Below are 18,505 nucleotides of genomic sequence, written 5' to 3'. Positions count from 1 at the left end.
AAGACAGGTCTAGAGAAATGGCTACTTAAATTACAAAAGGTAATCAAGATATAAAACCAAAGGTTGCTACGTAAAATAAGAGCTTGTGGTGGAAAGTGATAGTGTTTCAGCATGGACAGAGGAGGTTGGTTGGCTAGCTAGCAAACATGAGAAATGGATATAAATGGTTCACATTCAGAATAATGAAGTACCACCATAGGAATCAGTCTTGCAGCCTATTTTCAATCTATTATCAGTCACATGGTGGTTAGATCTGAAAGTGTGGTTAAATGTCCTAATGACACAGATTAGAAAGTCAATTGTGAATTACATTATGTAATATCCTTAACAAAATGTACGTGCACATGTTGGTGGAGCATGCTGATAATTAGGTGGAAGTTTGATGTGGAAGAATGGTGGAAAAAGCATGGAGAGACTGAATAAAACAAAGGATATTCTCTAAAGGCATGTGCAAGAGTTGATGTACTTGGGTGTACATGTGCATAATTCATTAAAGGTTGAAGAGTGAGTGGTTAATAAAGCACATGACATCTAGGATTTATTAATAGTGGCATAGAGTACAAGACAGACAGGTTATGCTGAACCTACATAAAACACTAGTTTAAACCAGCTGGATTATTGTGTGTAGTTCTAGGCACCGTGCTGTGGAAGGATGTGAACGCAGTGAAAAAATTTAGAGGTTGACAAGAATGGTTCTAAGGAGATGTGGTGGAGCCATTCAGATTATTTAAATAATGTGCAGGGTTATGGAGAAAGGATGGTAGAATAATACTAACTCATGATGCTCACTTAGATGGGCCAAATATCCTCCTCCTGTGTGGTAATAATTCTGACTTAATTCTTATAAATCGTAAGTAACGAGTTTCATGACTGTCATCTTTCAATCAAAATATCCTGATTCTATATTCAGACTTCCTTTGTACTTGTACTGCTTTGGCAATGTGAAGCAAAATTGCTTTTCATTGGAGCTGAAGTTATTGTATGAATGTCTCCTTCATTCTATCCAAATAAAGGTGTTCAGAAATTTTTAGATTATTTTCCATGAAAGGGTTACTACATTAGGTTGGCACTGATATGGATCAAATGATGAATGTACCTTTTGCAGATATATCCAGCTTGAAGCAACAAAGTGTTTCCTCTTGAGTTTTAAAAGGAACATTGGCCTTTTTGTGTCATTAATATACCTATTTCTGGCTAGCTTAATTCCTCATTACGTTCCGTGCGTCATTTAATTGCGATATCATAACTAGTATGGTTATGAATGTTTTTCTTTCTAAAGGAGTTCCCAAAGTGCTAGGAAACAAATTTTATTGCCCTACAATATGTGGTTGCTGTTTATTTCCCAAACAAAGGAAGAATTAAAGTCCAAATACTGTTTAAAATAGACCAATAGAATGATTAAAACACATAGCTCTAAAACAGTCATCCTTTTATTTTCCATTCTTATTACGGGACTACTAATTCCCCAAACACTGTCTAGAAGACCAGTATTCATTTTATTGACTCTTTTTATAAAATATCTACTGAAACTTTTGCAATCTAGTTTTTATTTCTAGCTAGTCTTCTCTCGTCATCTAATTTCTCCCCCCATCCCTTCTGGTTATTCTTTGTTTTTGTATTCTTTCTAATCTTCTGAAATACCACCTTTTAAGCAATTTAATGCTTTTTCCTTAAATTTGATATTATTTTAGATACTTAGGATACTGTGCCTAGTTATGGCCCCCGATTTACGAACATCTGGCTTATGAATGTTCGTACTTACAATGTGATCTTATACAGGGGTGGAATATTCAAGATCTGACGTGTGAACATTTCCTAAACTTAGGAACTGTTCCTTTATATTGTTAGCCATTGTGTTCGACTTGTGTATGAATCGATTTTCAAACTAACTCCAGAAAGGAACCTGTTCACAAACTGAGGACTGTCTGTTTTGGATACAGTCAAGAATAGATTAGTTAGGTTGACCCCAAGTATGAAACAATGTTCTTATGATGTTGAGTAGATTGAGCTTGTACTGACTGGAGTTTAGAAGAATGAGAGGTGACCTAATTGAAACCTCAAATTCTGAAAGGTCTTGACAAGTTAGATGTGGGAGATTCTAGAGCCTGAGGGCATAATCTCAGAATATAGGGTCTCTATTTAAGACTGAGGTGAAGTGTAATTTCTTGTGTAGTAAATCTGTGGAATCCTTCAGAGGACAGTGCAGGCTGAGTTCTTAATTATAATCAAGGTTTAGACAGATTTTCAGTAGGGGCTTGAAGATTACGGGGATAAGGCAGGAAAGTGGAGTTCAAGGTTATCAGATCAATCAAGATCTCAGTGAAGGGCAGAGTGTACTTGATGGGCTGAATAGAAGTAGACTATATCTGTTCTTATGGTAGCAGATATCAGATATTGCTAATATTTTCAGTTAATTGCGGATAGTTAACCCTCCCTTTAGAATCTTTCTTTATTACAATATATGCATTCTGAAATGTTCTCTTAAATATTTGATATTATAACACCATTGACCTATCTTTTAACTTAATTTGCCAGTTTGCTTTAACTAGCTCTGTTTTCATGCCCTAATAATTCCTCTTATTTAAGTTTAAAATACTAGTCATGCACTAGCCCTCCCATCAAACTGATTGATTGTAAAGCTTAGTCATAGGATTGCTGCTGTCTGAGGTCACCTTCACATGAGGTTATTAATTAATCCTATCTCTTTCAACAATGCTAGGCCTAATATAGCCTGCTGTCCAATTAGCTCCAGAATGTGTTCTCTAAGAACTATTCAATTTGTAAATGTGTTTTAAAAATGATGTGACTTCATTTCCTTGGGGCACTCCAAAGTTTATTACTTTTTGAATGGTGATAACTTGTTTTGTCAATTGCAGCAAGGGTCTAACAGGTGACTGTGTGATACGTGTTCCAAATAGCTTGGTGTATGGGCCCAGCCCGTTTTGTAACATTTACATTGTCCAGATTTTTCAACTTTTGAAATGAATAGTGTCCTCTATCTCAAAACACACTTCGTTGTGTAACCGTTACCTCCAGGGGCTGCGGACTTTTATGATTTAGTTATTTGTACATTAAAATTGTATTTAACCTGTATTATTTCTCTTGGAGTAATTGTGATGTCAGTTTTGACCTTGGGTGAGATTTGTCATACTGTTTATCAGAAAAGCTATAACTTGTGTAAATACTCGCCTTGCATGCAAATTGTTCACCTTTGTATATACTGCTAATGTAATACAGTGAACATGAATTTCGAGGGAAATTACAATTTGCCTTTGAGCTTGTGAAAATGAAGATGCTGCTCTCGTCATCACTGTTAGCAAGGGCGAATTTGCAATTGTACAAAGAATGAATAGTTATAATCTAAATGAATTTAGTCTACTCTCGCAAGCAGAACAGAAGAGAGCCTGTGGCTAGCTCCCTAAGACCAAACATTGGAGGCATCAGGTTGTAGTTTTAATGCTGCCATTAAAGCATTAAGGTCAAGCAGTTTTCTGTCACCAAGGGTGAGGAATTTTTAGGCTTGTTTCATTGCAAATTCATTTTGATAAACTGCCTGCCCACAAAAATGAGTTGTTTCCACATTGTATGTCAAACATTTCCATCTGTCAGAAGGAATCATCAGTTGTGCTGGATAATTTAGGAAAGTTAATGCACCAGGCTAGAATAGTGGTGCCACTGTTTAAGAAGGGTGCTGAGGGACAGGATGTACATGTATTTGGAAAAGCAAGGACTGATTAAGGATTGTCAACATGGCTTTGTGTGTGGAAAATCATGTCTCACAAACTTGATTGAGTTTTTTGAAAAAGTAACAAAGAGGATTGAGGGCAGAACGGTGGACATACTCTATGCGGACTTCAGTAAAGTGGTTGACCAGATTCCCCATGGGAGGCTGGTTAGCAAGGTTAGATCTCATGAATTGCAGGGAGAACTAGGCATTTGGGTACAGAACTGGCTCAAAGGTAGAAGACAGAGGATGGTGGTGGAGGGTTGTTTTTCAAACTGGAGGCCTGTGAGTGACAGTGGAGTGCCACAAGGATCGGTGCTGGGTCCACTACTTTTCATCATTTATATATATATGATTTGGATGTGAGTATAAGAGGTATGGTTAGTAAGTTTGCAGATGGAGTGCCACAAGGATCGGTGCTGGGTCCACTACTTTTCATCATTTATATATATATGATTTGGATGTGAGTATAAGAGGTATGGTTAGTAAGTTTGCAGATGACACCAAAATTGGAGGTGTAGTGGACAGCGAAGAGGGTTACCTCAGATCACAATGGGAACTTGATCAGATGGGTTAATGGGCTGAGAAGTGGCAGATGAAGTTTAATTTAGATAAATGCAAAGTGCTGCATTTTGGGAAAGCAAATTTTAGCAGGACTTCTACACTTAATGGTAAGGTCCTGGAGAATGGTGCTGAACAAAGAGATCTTGGAGTGCAGGTTTATAGCTCCTTGAAAGTGGAGTCGCAGGTAGATAGGATAGTGAAGAAGGCATTTGGTATGCTTTCTTTTATTGGTCAGAGTATTGAGTACAGGAGTTGGGACGTCATGTTGAGGCTGTTAGGCCACTGTTGGAATATTGCATGCAATTCTGGTCTCCTTCCTATCAGAAGGATGTTGTAAATCTTTTCTGAACCCTTTCAAGTTTCACAAGGATGTTGCCAAGGTTGGAAGATTTGAGCTATAGGGAGAGATTGAACAAGCTGGGGTTGTTTTCCCTGGAGCATCAGAGGCTGAGGTGTGACCTTATAGAGGTTTATAAAATCATGTGGGGCATTGTTTTAAAAAATTCTCAAGGTCAGGTTCGTAGGAGAGTAGTCTGACACAGAACAAACGACCAAGAGGCGAGTCTGCTAGAATATGAGCATTTTATTCCCCGCAGCGTCGCCACAACCAGGTCTCATACTTACAACGGGTCTGGCTTATACTCACTCTACATGTTACCGGAACTGGGAGCCGTCAGTTCTCGTAGAGCGGTTGCCAACAACCCACGCTCGGCGGTTAAACGTAACCCCGGAGCAGACTCACCGAACTGGAGACTTTTCCAGCTGATATACTCTTTTCCAGATATAAACATTCATGTGAACAGCAGAGCAAGGCTAAAAAACACATTCCATTCTGGTTACATACAGATAAGAAGATTCACACGGGGAGGTGTGTAATAAGATTCACACGGGACTAAGCAACACCTCCATTCCGGTTAGATTCACACATGTATTGGGACATAATTTTTAACCGTTTCACCACATTCCACTGCTTGGCCCAATACATGTGTTACATTATGATTCACACATGTATTGGGACATAATTTTACACCACAGGCATGAATAGGATAAATAGACGAGGTCTTTTCCCTGGGAATCCAGAAGTAGAGGGCATGGGCTTAGGGTGAGAGGGGAAAGATATAAAAGAGACCGAAGGTGCAAAGTTTTCATGCAGAGGATGGTACATGTATGGAATGAGCTACCAGAGGAAGTGGGGAAGGCTAGTATAAATGCAAAATTTAAAAGGCATTTGGACGGGTATATGAATAGGAAGGGTTTGGAGGGAAATGGGCCAGGTGCTGGCAGGTGGGGCTAGATTGGGTTGGGATATCTGGTTGGCATGGACGGGTTGGACCGAAGGGTCTGTTTCCATGCTGTACATCTCTGACTCTCTAATATTTGCCTACTGTTTATCTGAACATTTTGCTTATTTTGATTGAAACCGACATTCTTTTCCATTTTATAGAATAAATGGGTTATTTGTTTTGTCTGACTTCTAAAGTCAGTGCGTAACTTTTTTAAGCATTCTAAGACTTAATGATGTGAAAATGACTGGCTGTGATGATGAGCTATGGGTCAAAACTGATATAAGAGTAATCTTTCTGTGGTTGCTGCTAAGGAACATGGACTAGTGACCAACATGGTAATGTCATAATCAAATAAAACTGACCCTGTGTAAACTGCTCAAACATTTGGCATAAAAATGAATTCTGTATTTACGTTTTCTAAAGCTTGAATTTTATGAAATTTTACTTTTATTGATTCACTTTTGATATATGCAGCATAATAAGTCAAAGGCAGGAGAGGGTCAAAAATTTGAACAAGTCACAGATTGCTACAGTTTATTCCTTACAATGTAAAGGATGTTCAATCATTGCAACTATTTTTGTGCTGAATTGGAGGGAAGATTTAAAACTGAGATATAACAAATTAATTTATCCACATTACTGTGGAGGAGATGCAAGAATGGCAATTTGTCAAACCAGCATATTGATTTTTTGGAGAGATCTGCATGAAAATTGAAGTGCAGTGCTAATTCAAAATTCCTGCTAACTCTAAATAAAATATTGAAGTATATTAAAAAGAAAACTCAGCTGTGATTTTGTCTTATCCCTTGATGTAAGCAAGTCCTTTTGTTAGAAAAATACCAATTCCAATATCAGTTCTTCTTTGGGCCAATCAATGTATCATGTTCTTTGACAACTGTGCATTAATGTTTGAGTTATGTTGTTTCTAGACAAACTGATTAACAAACAGCAAAAACATTACTTCTACCACTGAGGAGGGAACTAAAACTAATCCCACATGTTCATCTGAGTACAGCTTATACTTAACAATCTGAACTTTCAAGTGCCTTGTTCAAAATATTAAATGCCACTAATGGTAAAATTAAATTGCATATTTAATTAAATTTAAGTTCTCAATGGAAATGAGAAGCTGTTCCATATTGTACTAGGCCAGTAAATTAGTCTTCTAAAGCTACTTTGTGCAGAAAATCATTTAATAATTTGGCATTTTTAAAAATCCCCCTGAAATATTTAGGAGTACAGCCCAAGACTATGATGGTCACTAGGATAAATAAGATCCAGCCATCACCTTGCATCTAGAAAGTTGTCTAAGGTTAAAGTTTTTTGAACAAGAATATTCCTTTCACATTGGTCAATTCTATTTACCACGATGGTTCTCCTACAAAGTTTTCATTCCATATTTTGTCATTTTGCACATCTATCAATTCACTCTTCCCTTCTTCCAATGCCATTGATATTTACTTTTTCACTGTTTGATGGCAGTTTTAAATGTCCAATACTGATGTTGTGTTTTTTTTTGGTGATCTGTTGTTTACTTACAAAAATAAAAACCATGAAGTGGGATCCTTAAATTCTGATTAGGCGGTAAACAGTCTATCTTCAAACAGCCCTGGCTCTGTAATTACTGAGCAGTTGGTACATTTCCTCCACAAAGCTTTTTTTTTAAAAGCTGTAATTTTTTGATTGCAGCTATTTGTGTTGGTTACTCCATAACTTAAGTGCAAAGACATATGTTTTGCTGAAAACGTTGACCTTGAATTTGCTGTTGTATTACTGACAAACTGTTGATGCCAGCATTTGTTACTAGGCAAAGCTGATGCCAATTTCTCATGAGCAGTTAAATGTAGAAATTCTGAAGCTGCTGTCAGTTCTACCTTCCCCTGCTACAGGGTACATTTGATGTAGTGAAGACCAGAATCAGAGAATTGACATGAACGTTGACTTTCATGTGATATTTTTGCTGCAAAATCACTGAACATGTTAAGCTTTATTGAATGAGGTGTAACCTAGTTTTAATGTACTGAACAGCCATTCTGACCCTTTAACAGTAGACATGAATTTTATTAATGCAAGATGAAATTGGTTGTTCTTGCATTTGTGTCCCAATACCAATATTACTGAAGCATGAGTGTCCATCATCTCTTTATGATTCTACTGTCAATAAATGTCAGTATTTGTCGTAATGGGTTTAGCAGTATTAAGGTATGCTTTCCTTTATTGGTCAGAGTATTGAGTACATGAGTTGGGAGGTCATGTTGCGGCTGTACAGGACATTGGTTTAGCCACTGTTGGAATATTACATGCAGTTCTGGTCTCCTTCCTATTGGAAAGATGTTGTAAAACTTGAAAGGGTTCAGAAAAGATTTACAAGAATGTTGCCAAGGTTGGAGGATTTGAACTATAGGGAGAGGTTGAATAGGTTGGGGTTGTTTTTCCTGGAGCGTCGGAGGCTGAAGAGGTTTATAGAGGTTTATAAAATCATGAGGGACATGGATAGGATAAATAGACAAAGCCTTTTCCCTGGGGTGGGAGAGTCCAGAACTAGAGGGCATAGGTTTAGGGTGAGAGGGGAAAGATATAAAGGAGACCTAAGGGGCAGTAACTTCACGCAGAGGGTGGTACGTGTACGGAATGAGCTGCCAGAGGAAGTGGTGGAGGCTAGTACAATTGCAGCATTTAAAAGGCATCTGGATTGGTACATATGAATGGGAAGGGTTTGGAGGGAGATATGGGCCAGGTGTTGGCAGGTAGGACTAGATTGTGTTGGGATATCTGGTTAGCATGGACGAGTTGGACTGAAGGGCCTGTTTCCGTGCTGCATATCTCTATAACTCCAAGTAACAGTTCTGATTTCAGTTGAATCTTAAAATAATTCTCTGATAACTTTGCATGATGCTAAGTAAAATTGGGTAAATATTTGTAATCTTCGAGGATCTGGCACCATCGTCTCATCCCTCAAACATTTCTCTGACTCAGTGCTGTTACATGCTTCTTCTGAGCCCAGATTTTGCAGAAATGCAGATTATCATGTCTAATGGGGAGCATTTTTGAGGTGGAGAACAGCGACCTTTTTACTTTAGGGACAACTGAAGATGAAGATTTGTGTCAATATTTTAAATTTCAGTTGCTGCAATATTTTGTGATAAGCATTTGCTACACTGCATGGATAGTTCTGCATCTGGCTTACCCCTTCAGCTATGTTTGCTCTGAAAATAAATTAATAATGCCGATGTTAGCAACTGAGGCATTACTTAAAAGTTGTACAATTGTTCTTAGCTGAGGATTTAGTACAATTTGCTGTATCTGTTCTAGTCATTGATGCAATAGCACCTGCTTTAATGTGTGTTGCAAAACTCTGTTGACATTCAATAATGTAAAAATAGCATTTTTAAAAAGTATGGATATTTTTAAACACAATTTTCAAATCTCCAACAGACACTGTAGCCTTACCTGACAGTCATACACCCAGGTATGGAGCCTCCAGTAAATAAACAGTTATCATAAGAAGCAACTACCAAGAAATGATTTCTGTAAAACAAACACGTTCCCAACTGCTTTCATTGACTCTGTTCTAAAAGATACCCATAATCCATGGAAATTTCTTCGTAACATTAAATTAAAAACCTTTTCATTCTGCTTGTATGTTCATATTTAGTTGGAGCACAGTTCTACATTAATGAGCATAATACGAAACAAACGGCTGTGGAGGATTTTAAACAAATCACATTTAGTAAGTAGCAGACTAAATTATAGGTGCCAGTGCCTTTGAAATTGGAAGCCAATGCTGCCTCTTCGAGGAGTGAACAAACTGCTATATTGCTGGTTAGTGAGGATTTATGTTACGTCTGTGAACAAGTAGTATACTTAGCATACACAGACAACTAATACTTTTGTAAAGCATGAATTTGCTATTTCACTGCTTTATTATTGTTGCCTCTTTGGAATTAAAACCCTTCCTAATTATCCATGGTGGGCATAGCACAGTGACCAAATCCTCACGGCTCTAATGAATCTTTGAAACAATTTGTGGTGTGGTGTGTGAGAATGCCAGGATTCTGAATCTTTCTCTTACCTATTTATGTTTCTCCTCTTGCTGCCTTTCTCAAGCTACATTTTGTTCATGAGGCTGTTTAGACTTGCATTTACTTGCCCAGGAGAAGGTGCTGTTAATCTGTTGCCTTAAACCATTCCAGTCTGCAGTCACCAGGAGTATTTGCAGTGCTGTAAGGATGGGGGTTTCAGGATTTTCACTGATTTAACAACAAAGAATGGTGAAATAGTTCAAAATCAGAATTATGTATGACATGAAGGGGAATTCACAGGTGGTGGTGGTGTTCCTGTATAGATGCTGCTGTGTTGTCCTTCTAGATATTAGAGGTCATCGGTTTGGAAGGTGCTGTTGAAGGAGGTGACTTAAAGTAGTGCATCTTGTAGATAGTATTCACTGCTGTCATCATGCATCAGTGTGGGAGAGAGTGAGTGAATGTTGGAAGTAGTGATGGTGCACCATTCAAGCAGGTTTATTTGTTCTGAAGAATATAAGAACTACTTGTGGTGTTGAACCTCTAGTCAGCTAGGCAAGTGGAGAATATTCCATCACACCCCTGACTTCTGCCTCATAGAAGGTGAGCAAGTCTTGGGGAGGCAGAAGTTGAGTTAGTCACTACAGAAGTTTCAGCATTGAAGTGCTATTGTAGCTACAGTATTTATATGGCAGGTCTAGTTGAGTTTCTGGTCGGTTGTATTTTCCGAACATGTTAATGGTGACTGATTGTCATGGAATGTCAAGACCCCCTGTTGTTAGAGATGGTCACTATCTACTGAAATCGAAAAATGCTGGAAATCACAGTGGGTCGTGCAGCGTCCATTCCTACGTGATCATTGCCTAGCTTGTGTAACTTGTGTGGCATGAATATTAGTTGCCACTTATCAACCTTAGCCTGGATGTCATTCAGATCTTAGTGAATATGGATACTGGTACAGTATCTGAGGAAACATGGATAGTATTGAACATTATGCAGTTAATAGCACGCCTTGCATTTCTGACCTTTTTGATAAAGGGAAGGTCATTGATGTAACTGCCTTAATGCAGTCACTATCACATCATTTCTGGAGTTTAGCTCTTTTGTTCACATTTGGACCTAGGCTGCAACAGCTCTGTAATGGCTGGAGCAAGAGCTGAGTGGCCCTGCTGATACTGAAACTGAGCATGAGTGAGCAGGTGGGACCTTACCAAATGCCACTTGACATCATTTGGCAACCACTTTCATTACTTTTCTGCTGATTGAGAGTAGAGTGATTGGGGAGTTTGGATTTGTACTGTTTCTCGAATATAATTTTTGCTGCTGCTGAAGGCCTGCAGCACGTTATGGATGCCTAGTTTTGAGTTGTTTAATCTGTTTGAATGCAAAGTTCATTTTGCACGCATGACAGAAATGTCATTGGGAAACTGGAACTTTGCATTCATGATGACTATAAAGTGGTCAGTCCTACTGATACTCTTACATATATTTGGAAGAATTTTAACCACAAACTCATGTTTCGTTTACTATTTTCATTGAAAAGAATGCTTATTTATAATCAGTATTTTATCTTAATAGATTATCGGATACAAAATTGGATTTGGAATATTTCTCCAGTTTAATTTAGGTCAGTTGTCTTGTCATTGTAGTTATTTGGTTATAAAGGTGTGTTGGACATGCTGGCCTTGTTTGCACTGGAGTTTAGGTGAGGGAGGAGTGACCTGACAGTAGTGTTTAAGATCTTGAAAGATCTTGACAAGGTACATGTGCAAAGGATTTTTTCTCTTGCAGGCAAGTCCAGTACAGGGGCTTGGGCGCTATTTCTTAATTAGGGATTGCCTGTTTTGATGGAGATGAGGGTTGTGTGACTTTGGAACTCTACCGTTGATGGAGGTGTAGGTCATTAAGTCTTTAAAGGTTAAACTGACTCTCTTGTCTAACATGCTCCAAAATTACTGGGGACAGATGGGATTGTGAAACGCAAACTGATCAGCTGTAGCCAATTTTCATAGTGAAGTAGGCTTGAGGAACCAAATGGTTCTCCTTTTTCTTAATCTTGTATGTCTATTGACTCTTCGTCCAATCATAAATGTTGTATTTTAAATATTACGAAGCATTTCCAGAATTTGGCATTCTTTCTTTTAGTTATAGAAATGGTTGTCGTTTGTCTGGATGGAGGCACTGGATATTTAAAAATAATGAATGAGACTGATTCTGAGATTCCTACCCTGGGATAAAGGTGCTCGTAACAAGTCCATGTGCAACATTCTTGCCCTTGCCTAACCTGTTGTGTGAGTGGATGTTGTAGACAACACCCCCTCACCATTCACTCTGGGGACCTTTTTTGTTAGGCCACCTGGATTGAATCTTATAGGAGTTGTAAGCCATGGGAGATGTCTAATCTAGAGTTGAATTACTTTTGACAGGTAAGTTAATAAGGTCTTACCAACTTCAAATCTCATAAATAGATACTGTCTGATAAGTTAAATATGTTTCTCATGCAGTGACTAGTGATCAAACTTTGTTCAGAAAAGGTAAATGATGAATAAGTTGATCAGCACTTGTGCAAGCGTCGAGGTATTTGAGTACTTTTATTCTGAAGATATAACATGCTTTTGAATTCAACAGTATTGAGATTAAGGTATGCATTTGTGACTGGACCTTGTACATTTTACATTGATGTAAAATTCAGACCTCTGTTGAACCTTTGAATTGGATGATAAAATTGCCTGCTTTAAATTAAAGTCTGTTTGCTGAAACTTTGAGATTCAACATCATAGACACTAGTATTTTTGATCTCTGGAAGATTTGTCTATAAAGTTTGCAATGGAGTGTCATTATGAATGGTGAATTCTACTGATGTAAGGCATTTTAGCAGGGTTGTTTGCATAATGGTGAATGTGATGGTGCTTTTTTTTATTGGTTGTTTTATAAGCAGATTAGTTTTGAAGAGATTTTTGAATAGCTCTTCATTTATTTTAATAGTTTGTGAGCCTTTATTCAAGGGATCATGAGTTCTCTCCACAGCAAAAAAAACTAGATGTGTGGATAAAAGTTGCATGGCGGATAAACTGCAAGTAACCTATGATCTTAAATCTTCTGACCTATAAATGTTTAAAATATTTTAAATGTTTTGTTTTGCAGCAAATAATGCTGCAGTTTTGAACATTTTTCATTTGACGTATTTTATTGATCAAGGCTTTGGTGTACCGGGTACCATTTCAAAAATTGCATGTGATATGTAACTTCGATAACATGAATTGTGAAGAGGTTAGTGTAGAACTTTGAAAGGGCATGGACAAGTTAGTAAGTGGGTGGCTACGTAGCAGGTGATCTTTAATGCAGGGAAGTGAAGTGATAGATTTTGGCAGGAAGAGTATGGGGAAACAATACAAAATAAAGTGCAAATTGAAACAGAATACTGGAGCAGGAGTTCCAGGTTTTATGTGCAAGTAGGTCAAGAAAGTTTGCTCCATTGGTATGATTGTAACATGTCTGAACAAGTTACTAAAAATTCATTCATTCCTGATGAAGGGCTTATGCCGAAACGTCGATTCTCCTGCTCCTCTGCTGCCTAACCTGCTGTGCTTTTCCAGCATCACACTCTTGACTCTGAACTCCAGCACCTGCAGTCCTCACTTTCTCCAGGTTATTAAAAATATCTACTAAAGCTTTATAACTAGGGCTCTAGACTACAAGAGCGTGGAGGTTATATTGAACTTGTTCGCGTTCAGCTGGACAACTGTATACAGTGCTGGGTGTCGCATTTTAGGAAGAATGTGAAAGCATTGGAGAATGCAGGAGAAATTTAAAAGATTGGTCTCACAGATGAGGAATTTCAGCTATGAAGCTAGATTAGAGAAGGTGGAACTGTTTTCCTTAGATGGGAAGCCTGAGAAGAGCTTTGGTAGAAGTGTTCAAAATTGAGAGGGGTGTGGACACACTATATGGAGAAGATGTTTTTACTTAGGATAGTGAGAGAACATAAATTTAAAGTAATTAGTAAAAAAAAACATGAGGAAAAATTTTTTCAGAGTGAGCAGTTAATGGCTGCAATGCACTGTTTGAATGTAGTGGAGCAGGAAAAGCACAGCAGGTCAGGCTGCATCCAAGGAGTAGGCGAATCGACGTTTTGGGCATGAGCCCTTCTTCAGGAATCTGCAGTCCTCACTTTCTCTTTGAATGTAGTGGAGGCAGGTTTAATCAAGGCATTCAAGAAGGAATTAGGTGGTTATTTAAGAAGGATCAATGTGCAAATTTACAGTGAGTAGACACTAAGTGTCATGCTTATTCAAAGAACCAGCACAGAATAGAGGCTTCCTGTGCTGTAATAATTTCATGAATCTGAATTGTCAAAATTTTCATGACGAGATATTCTCAAACAAGTTTGAAATGCATGTAACCTTTCTAATTCAATCATTTTTGAACTTTACAGCAAAACCATTTACCTCGACTGTAAAGGAGCTGAGGCTACGCCGAGATGACTTTGAAATGTTGAAAGTCATTGGCAGAGGAGCATTTGGTGAGGTGAGCAGTCAAACAAATAATGTCTTCCAACAGTGAAGTGTTTCTTGAAATTCCAGTAAGTTTTATAAAGTAAAACATTTGGTAATTGTGTATAAACGGATTGCAACCTTACCTTTTCAGTCGCATATTTTATACAGGTCAGGAATCTTTATCATCAAAATATGTTCTCTATAGTGATTTGAATATTGAATCTTTCATTTTTATACGTGATCACTCTTTAGCAGCAAACTCTTAACACCAGTTCTCAGATGTTTTATTAATCTGCAGTAGCTACTTGATGGCAATACTCTGTGGCCAAATTGTGGGTTTGAAGAAGTTTACGTAAGCTATCTCCCTGCATAATCACCCCACATGTGCCCTACTATTGCCCCCATAGTGACCAATATATGTGACTTTCTAATGCCCAACATTCATTGATTTCAAAAATAACTGCATTTATAACATTGACATCTGTATTTAATCGTGTAAACTTAGTTTTGCCAAACAAGAAATGAATAGATTTTCAAGCTTATTTTACTGTTATAATTGTCAAAGTCAGAAAGGTTCTTGAAACTTTGACATTTAAAATTTAATGAAATCATGCAGCCAACTGGAAGATTGGTCTTTCTTTGTAAAACTTTTCACTTCTTGTTTATTTGTTGTGAAATTGGACAAGAACCATTTCTTTGCTGAACTTAAGCCAGTTCTGCTTCCTTTAATGTCATTTCTATTTCCTGAAAAGAGGTGGAGGACTAAAAGCCTGTCTGACAATCAACAGGGTTGCATTCCACAATTTGTTAGACACTTCCTTAATAGGCATTGTTATGACAAGGGACAGATCGACTGTTTCATTGGAATATAATACTATGTCATTACAGTGAGCAGTATAATGGATTTCACTTGCTAATATATGCCTAGACCACACTGAGTACAGCAGTTCAAAAACGCAATCTCCTCCACGTTTTAAATGGCAGTTAGAATGAGCAGTAAATGTTGGCCAGGGCAGCGAAGCCGATATCCCTTAACGTTTTTTTAAAAATCCATTGACTTTTACCCTTTTGTGCGAGAGTTGTTTTTTGTGTGCTGGACTTGAAGTAACTGGGCAGGATACATGAAAAAATGTTAGCCTATCAGTGTGCATTTTTTAAAAAAACAAACGAAATTAATATTTGTTTATTAACAAACAGTTAAAGGGTTTAAAGTAATAGCGTGTGAATGCAATAGTACTGGTGTGTGGTAAATTCTGTTGCTATCGCATTGGTACTCAATCAAATTTGACTGGAAGCAGTCACTATACAAAATGTCTCACGGTAAAATCAGTCACTTCATTTACACACTAGTTCATAATACTAAGCAGTTGTTTAAAAGTATTTCATTTTCATGATTCACCCAGTATAAAATTACAACAGGATATTGATAAATTAGGTGAATGGGTAAAGCTGTGGCAGATGAATTTTAATATAAGCAAGTGTGATGTTATCCATTTCAGACCTAAAAAGGATAGATCATGAAATCTGAAGATTTGAAAAGAGGGGATATAGTCTACGAATTCGGGCCAGGCCATTCAGGGCTGGATAGAAAGCACTTCTACTCAAAAGGAGTAGTGGTGATTTGGAACACACTACTTCAAACTGCGGTTAATTTTTATTAAGCAAGGGTGTCAAGAGATATAGGGTGGGCAAGCACATGGAGTTAGGCCATAGATTAGTCATGATATTGTTGAATGGCAGAGTGGGCTCAAGGACCAGAATAGTTTACCCCTAGACTGCCATATAAATACTGTATCTATATTTGAAAATGTTGAAAATGCATATCTTCATACTATTCACTTAGAGGTGCAAGTGCAATCTAGAAGAATGTTGAAGTTCTCGAAGTTGAAATCATCCACCATTCATCTTCTAAAATTCTAATTAGAGATTTTTAAAATACATTTAATATTTTAAGGGTGTAAAATATATTGAATACAGATATTGCTTGAATCAAATTGCTTTGATGGTCTGAAATTGCTTGTATAAAAATGTGTACAGAAGAAAAACCTTGATTGGTGTACCAAACTAACGTTCTTTCTAAACTGAATGAGTCCAATCTTGTTTACTGATGGAACAATATTCTTGTAACTATACCCCTTCTAACCTTTTAAGGATGATCAAGAATAGAGAGGACTGTATTTGGCAGGGTTGGACTTATCCTGCTTCTTGTAGACAGGATGCACCTAAGCAATTTTGTACGTTGCCGGGTAGATGCTCGCTGTACTAGAACAGCTTGATTAGGTGCACGGCTGGTTTTGGAGTATGTGTCTTTCAATGCTATTGCTGGGCTGTTGTAATGGGCCATAGCCTTTGTATCCAGTGTCTTTGGCCATTTCATGACATGATAGGGAGTGACCTGATTTGGTTGAATACTGATATCTGGGGTGCTGAGGACTTTAGGTGAAGGCTGAAATGGATCATCCACTTTTCATTTTTCTTTAAAGATGGATGCCTGTTACATATTCTGATGAAAGGTCACTGGATCTGAAACATTGATTCTGCTTTCTCTATAATGGATGCTGCCAGAACTGCTGAGTTTCTCTCGCAATTTATTTTTTGTTTTGCATAACATGCTGGATTCCTGTATTGTTGAGGATAGGGCTATATGTGGCGATACATCTCCTTTTGGTTCCATTATCCACCATTGCACTTGATGTGCGAGGACTGCAGTTCTTGGATCTGAACTGTTGTTTTTGGAACTGCTTAGTCCTGTCTGTTACATGATACTTTTGGCATACACATAGTCTTCTGTTGTAGCTCTGCCTCACTTTTAGGTATGCCCAGTGCTGTTTCTAGCATGCCTTCCTTCATTTTCTTTGAATCAAGTTTGATTCTCCAGCCTGATGGTACAATAGAGGATATACCAAATCATGAAGTTGCATAGTATGATTGAATACAATTTTATTGCTGTTGTTGACCTCCAGCACCCCTCAGATGGGCTAATTTGTTCAGGTTTATGCAATGCAGCATAGCTTAATGGCTCAACAGTATGGAGTATATCCTCAGACTGGATTTTGTCTCCATGATAACTGTGTTTGTTGTACGTACCAACACTCTCATAGACAGGTGCATGATCAATAGGTAGAGTGGTGAGGATGAGATCAAGTAGATTGTTTCCTCACCACCTGTCCAGCAGCTATGTGTTTTAAGGATCAACCAACTCTGCCAGTATTGGTGTTACAAAACCATATGATGGACATTAAAGTCCCCTCGTCTAGATGCATTCTGTGACGTCACTGTCTTGGCGTTTCCTCTTTCATGCTCAACAGTGAGGAGGACTGATTTCTGTACACAGGAAGGCTGTGATCAGTGCTAATCAGCATTGAATATATTCGATGACTCATTCTCCACTGTGTTAAAGAGAATTTCAAGGTCTGACAACCCTCAGGCGGCTCCTCCACTCTGTCTTAAGTGGGGCACCCCTTATTTTGTAACTGTGCCCCCAATTCTAGATTCTCCCATAAGGAGAAACATCCTTTAAGTATCTACCCTGTCAAACTGCCTCTGAATTAAATATTTCAGTGCAATCACTCCTCATTCTTCTAAACTCCAATAACCTCCTTCATCCTTGAATCAGCTGCTCCTGGGAGCAGATACGGCGGAGGCGGAGGAATTGGGAATACGGGATGGCATTTTTGCAGGAGGTAGGGTTGGAAGAGGTGTAACCCAGGAGGACCAGTTCCACCACTGAACACACCAGATGGCCGCCTCCTTTAGAAAACGCAATTTCCCTTCCCACGTGGTTAAAGATGCCCTCCAACGCATCTCGTCCACATCCCGCACCTCCGCCCTCAGGCCCCACCCCTCCAACCGTAACAAGGACAGAACACCCCTGGTGCTCACCTTCCACCCTACCAACTTTCGCATAAACAAAATCATCCACTGACAATTCCGTCACCTCCAAACAGACCCCACCACCAGGGATATATTTCCTTCCCCACCCCTTTCCACCTTCCGCAAAGACCGTTCCCTCCGTGACTACCTGGTCAGGTCCACGCCCCCCTACAACCCACCCTCCCATCCTGGCGCCTTCCCCTGCCACCGTAGTTATTGCAAAACCTGCGCCCACACCTCCTCCCTCACCTCCATCCAAGGCCCTAAAGGAAGCTTCCACATCCATCAAAGTTTTACCTGCACATCCACCAATATCATTTATTGTATCCGTTGCTCCCAATGCGGTCTCCTCTACATTGGTGAGACTGGACGCCTCCTAGCAGAGCGCTTTAGGGAACATCTCCGGGACACCTGCACCAATCAACCACACCACCCTGTGGCAATTTCAACTCCCCCTCCCACTCTGCTGAGGACATGGAGATCCTGGGCCTCCTTCGCCGCACCCTCACCACCAGACGCCTGGAGGAAGAACACTTCAAC

General features: G+C 38.7%; 1 protein-coding gene across 4 annotated transcripts in view; it reads left to right on the top strand.

The window, feature by feature from the left end:
• The window catches only part of cdc42bpb (CDC42 binding protein kinase beta (DMPK-like)), a 206,776-nt gene that overhangs the window by 53,776 nt on the left and 134,495 nt on the right, over positions 1-18,505 (top strand). For all 4 annotated transcript variants that reach the window (XM_043697465.2, XM_043697467.2, XM_043697466.2 and 1 more), the window contains exon 2: positions 14,032-14,123. In XM_043697465.2, coding sequence (XP_043553400.2) covers positions 14,032-14,123 — 92 coding nt within the window. The remainder of the gene's footprint in view (positions 1-14,031; positions 14,124-18,505) is intronic.

The sequence above is a fragment of the Chiloscyllium plagiosum genome, unplaced genomic scaffold, assembly GCF_037043375.1.
Source record: "Chiloscyllium plagiosum isolate Xiang-an unplaced genomic scaffold, Cpla_swu_hap1 HiC_scaffold_8, whole genome shotgun sequence".
In the NCBI taxonomy this organism is placed as follows: Eukaryota; Metazoa; Chordata; class Chondrichthyes; order Orectolobiformes; family Hemiscylliidae; genus Chiloscyllium; species Chiloscyllium plagiosum.
Note: the sequence above shows the minus strand (reverse complement) of the source record. Positions and strands in the feature narration are given on the sequence as shown.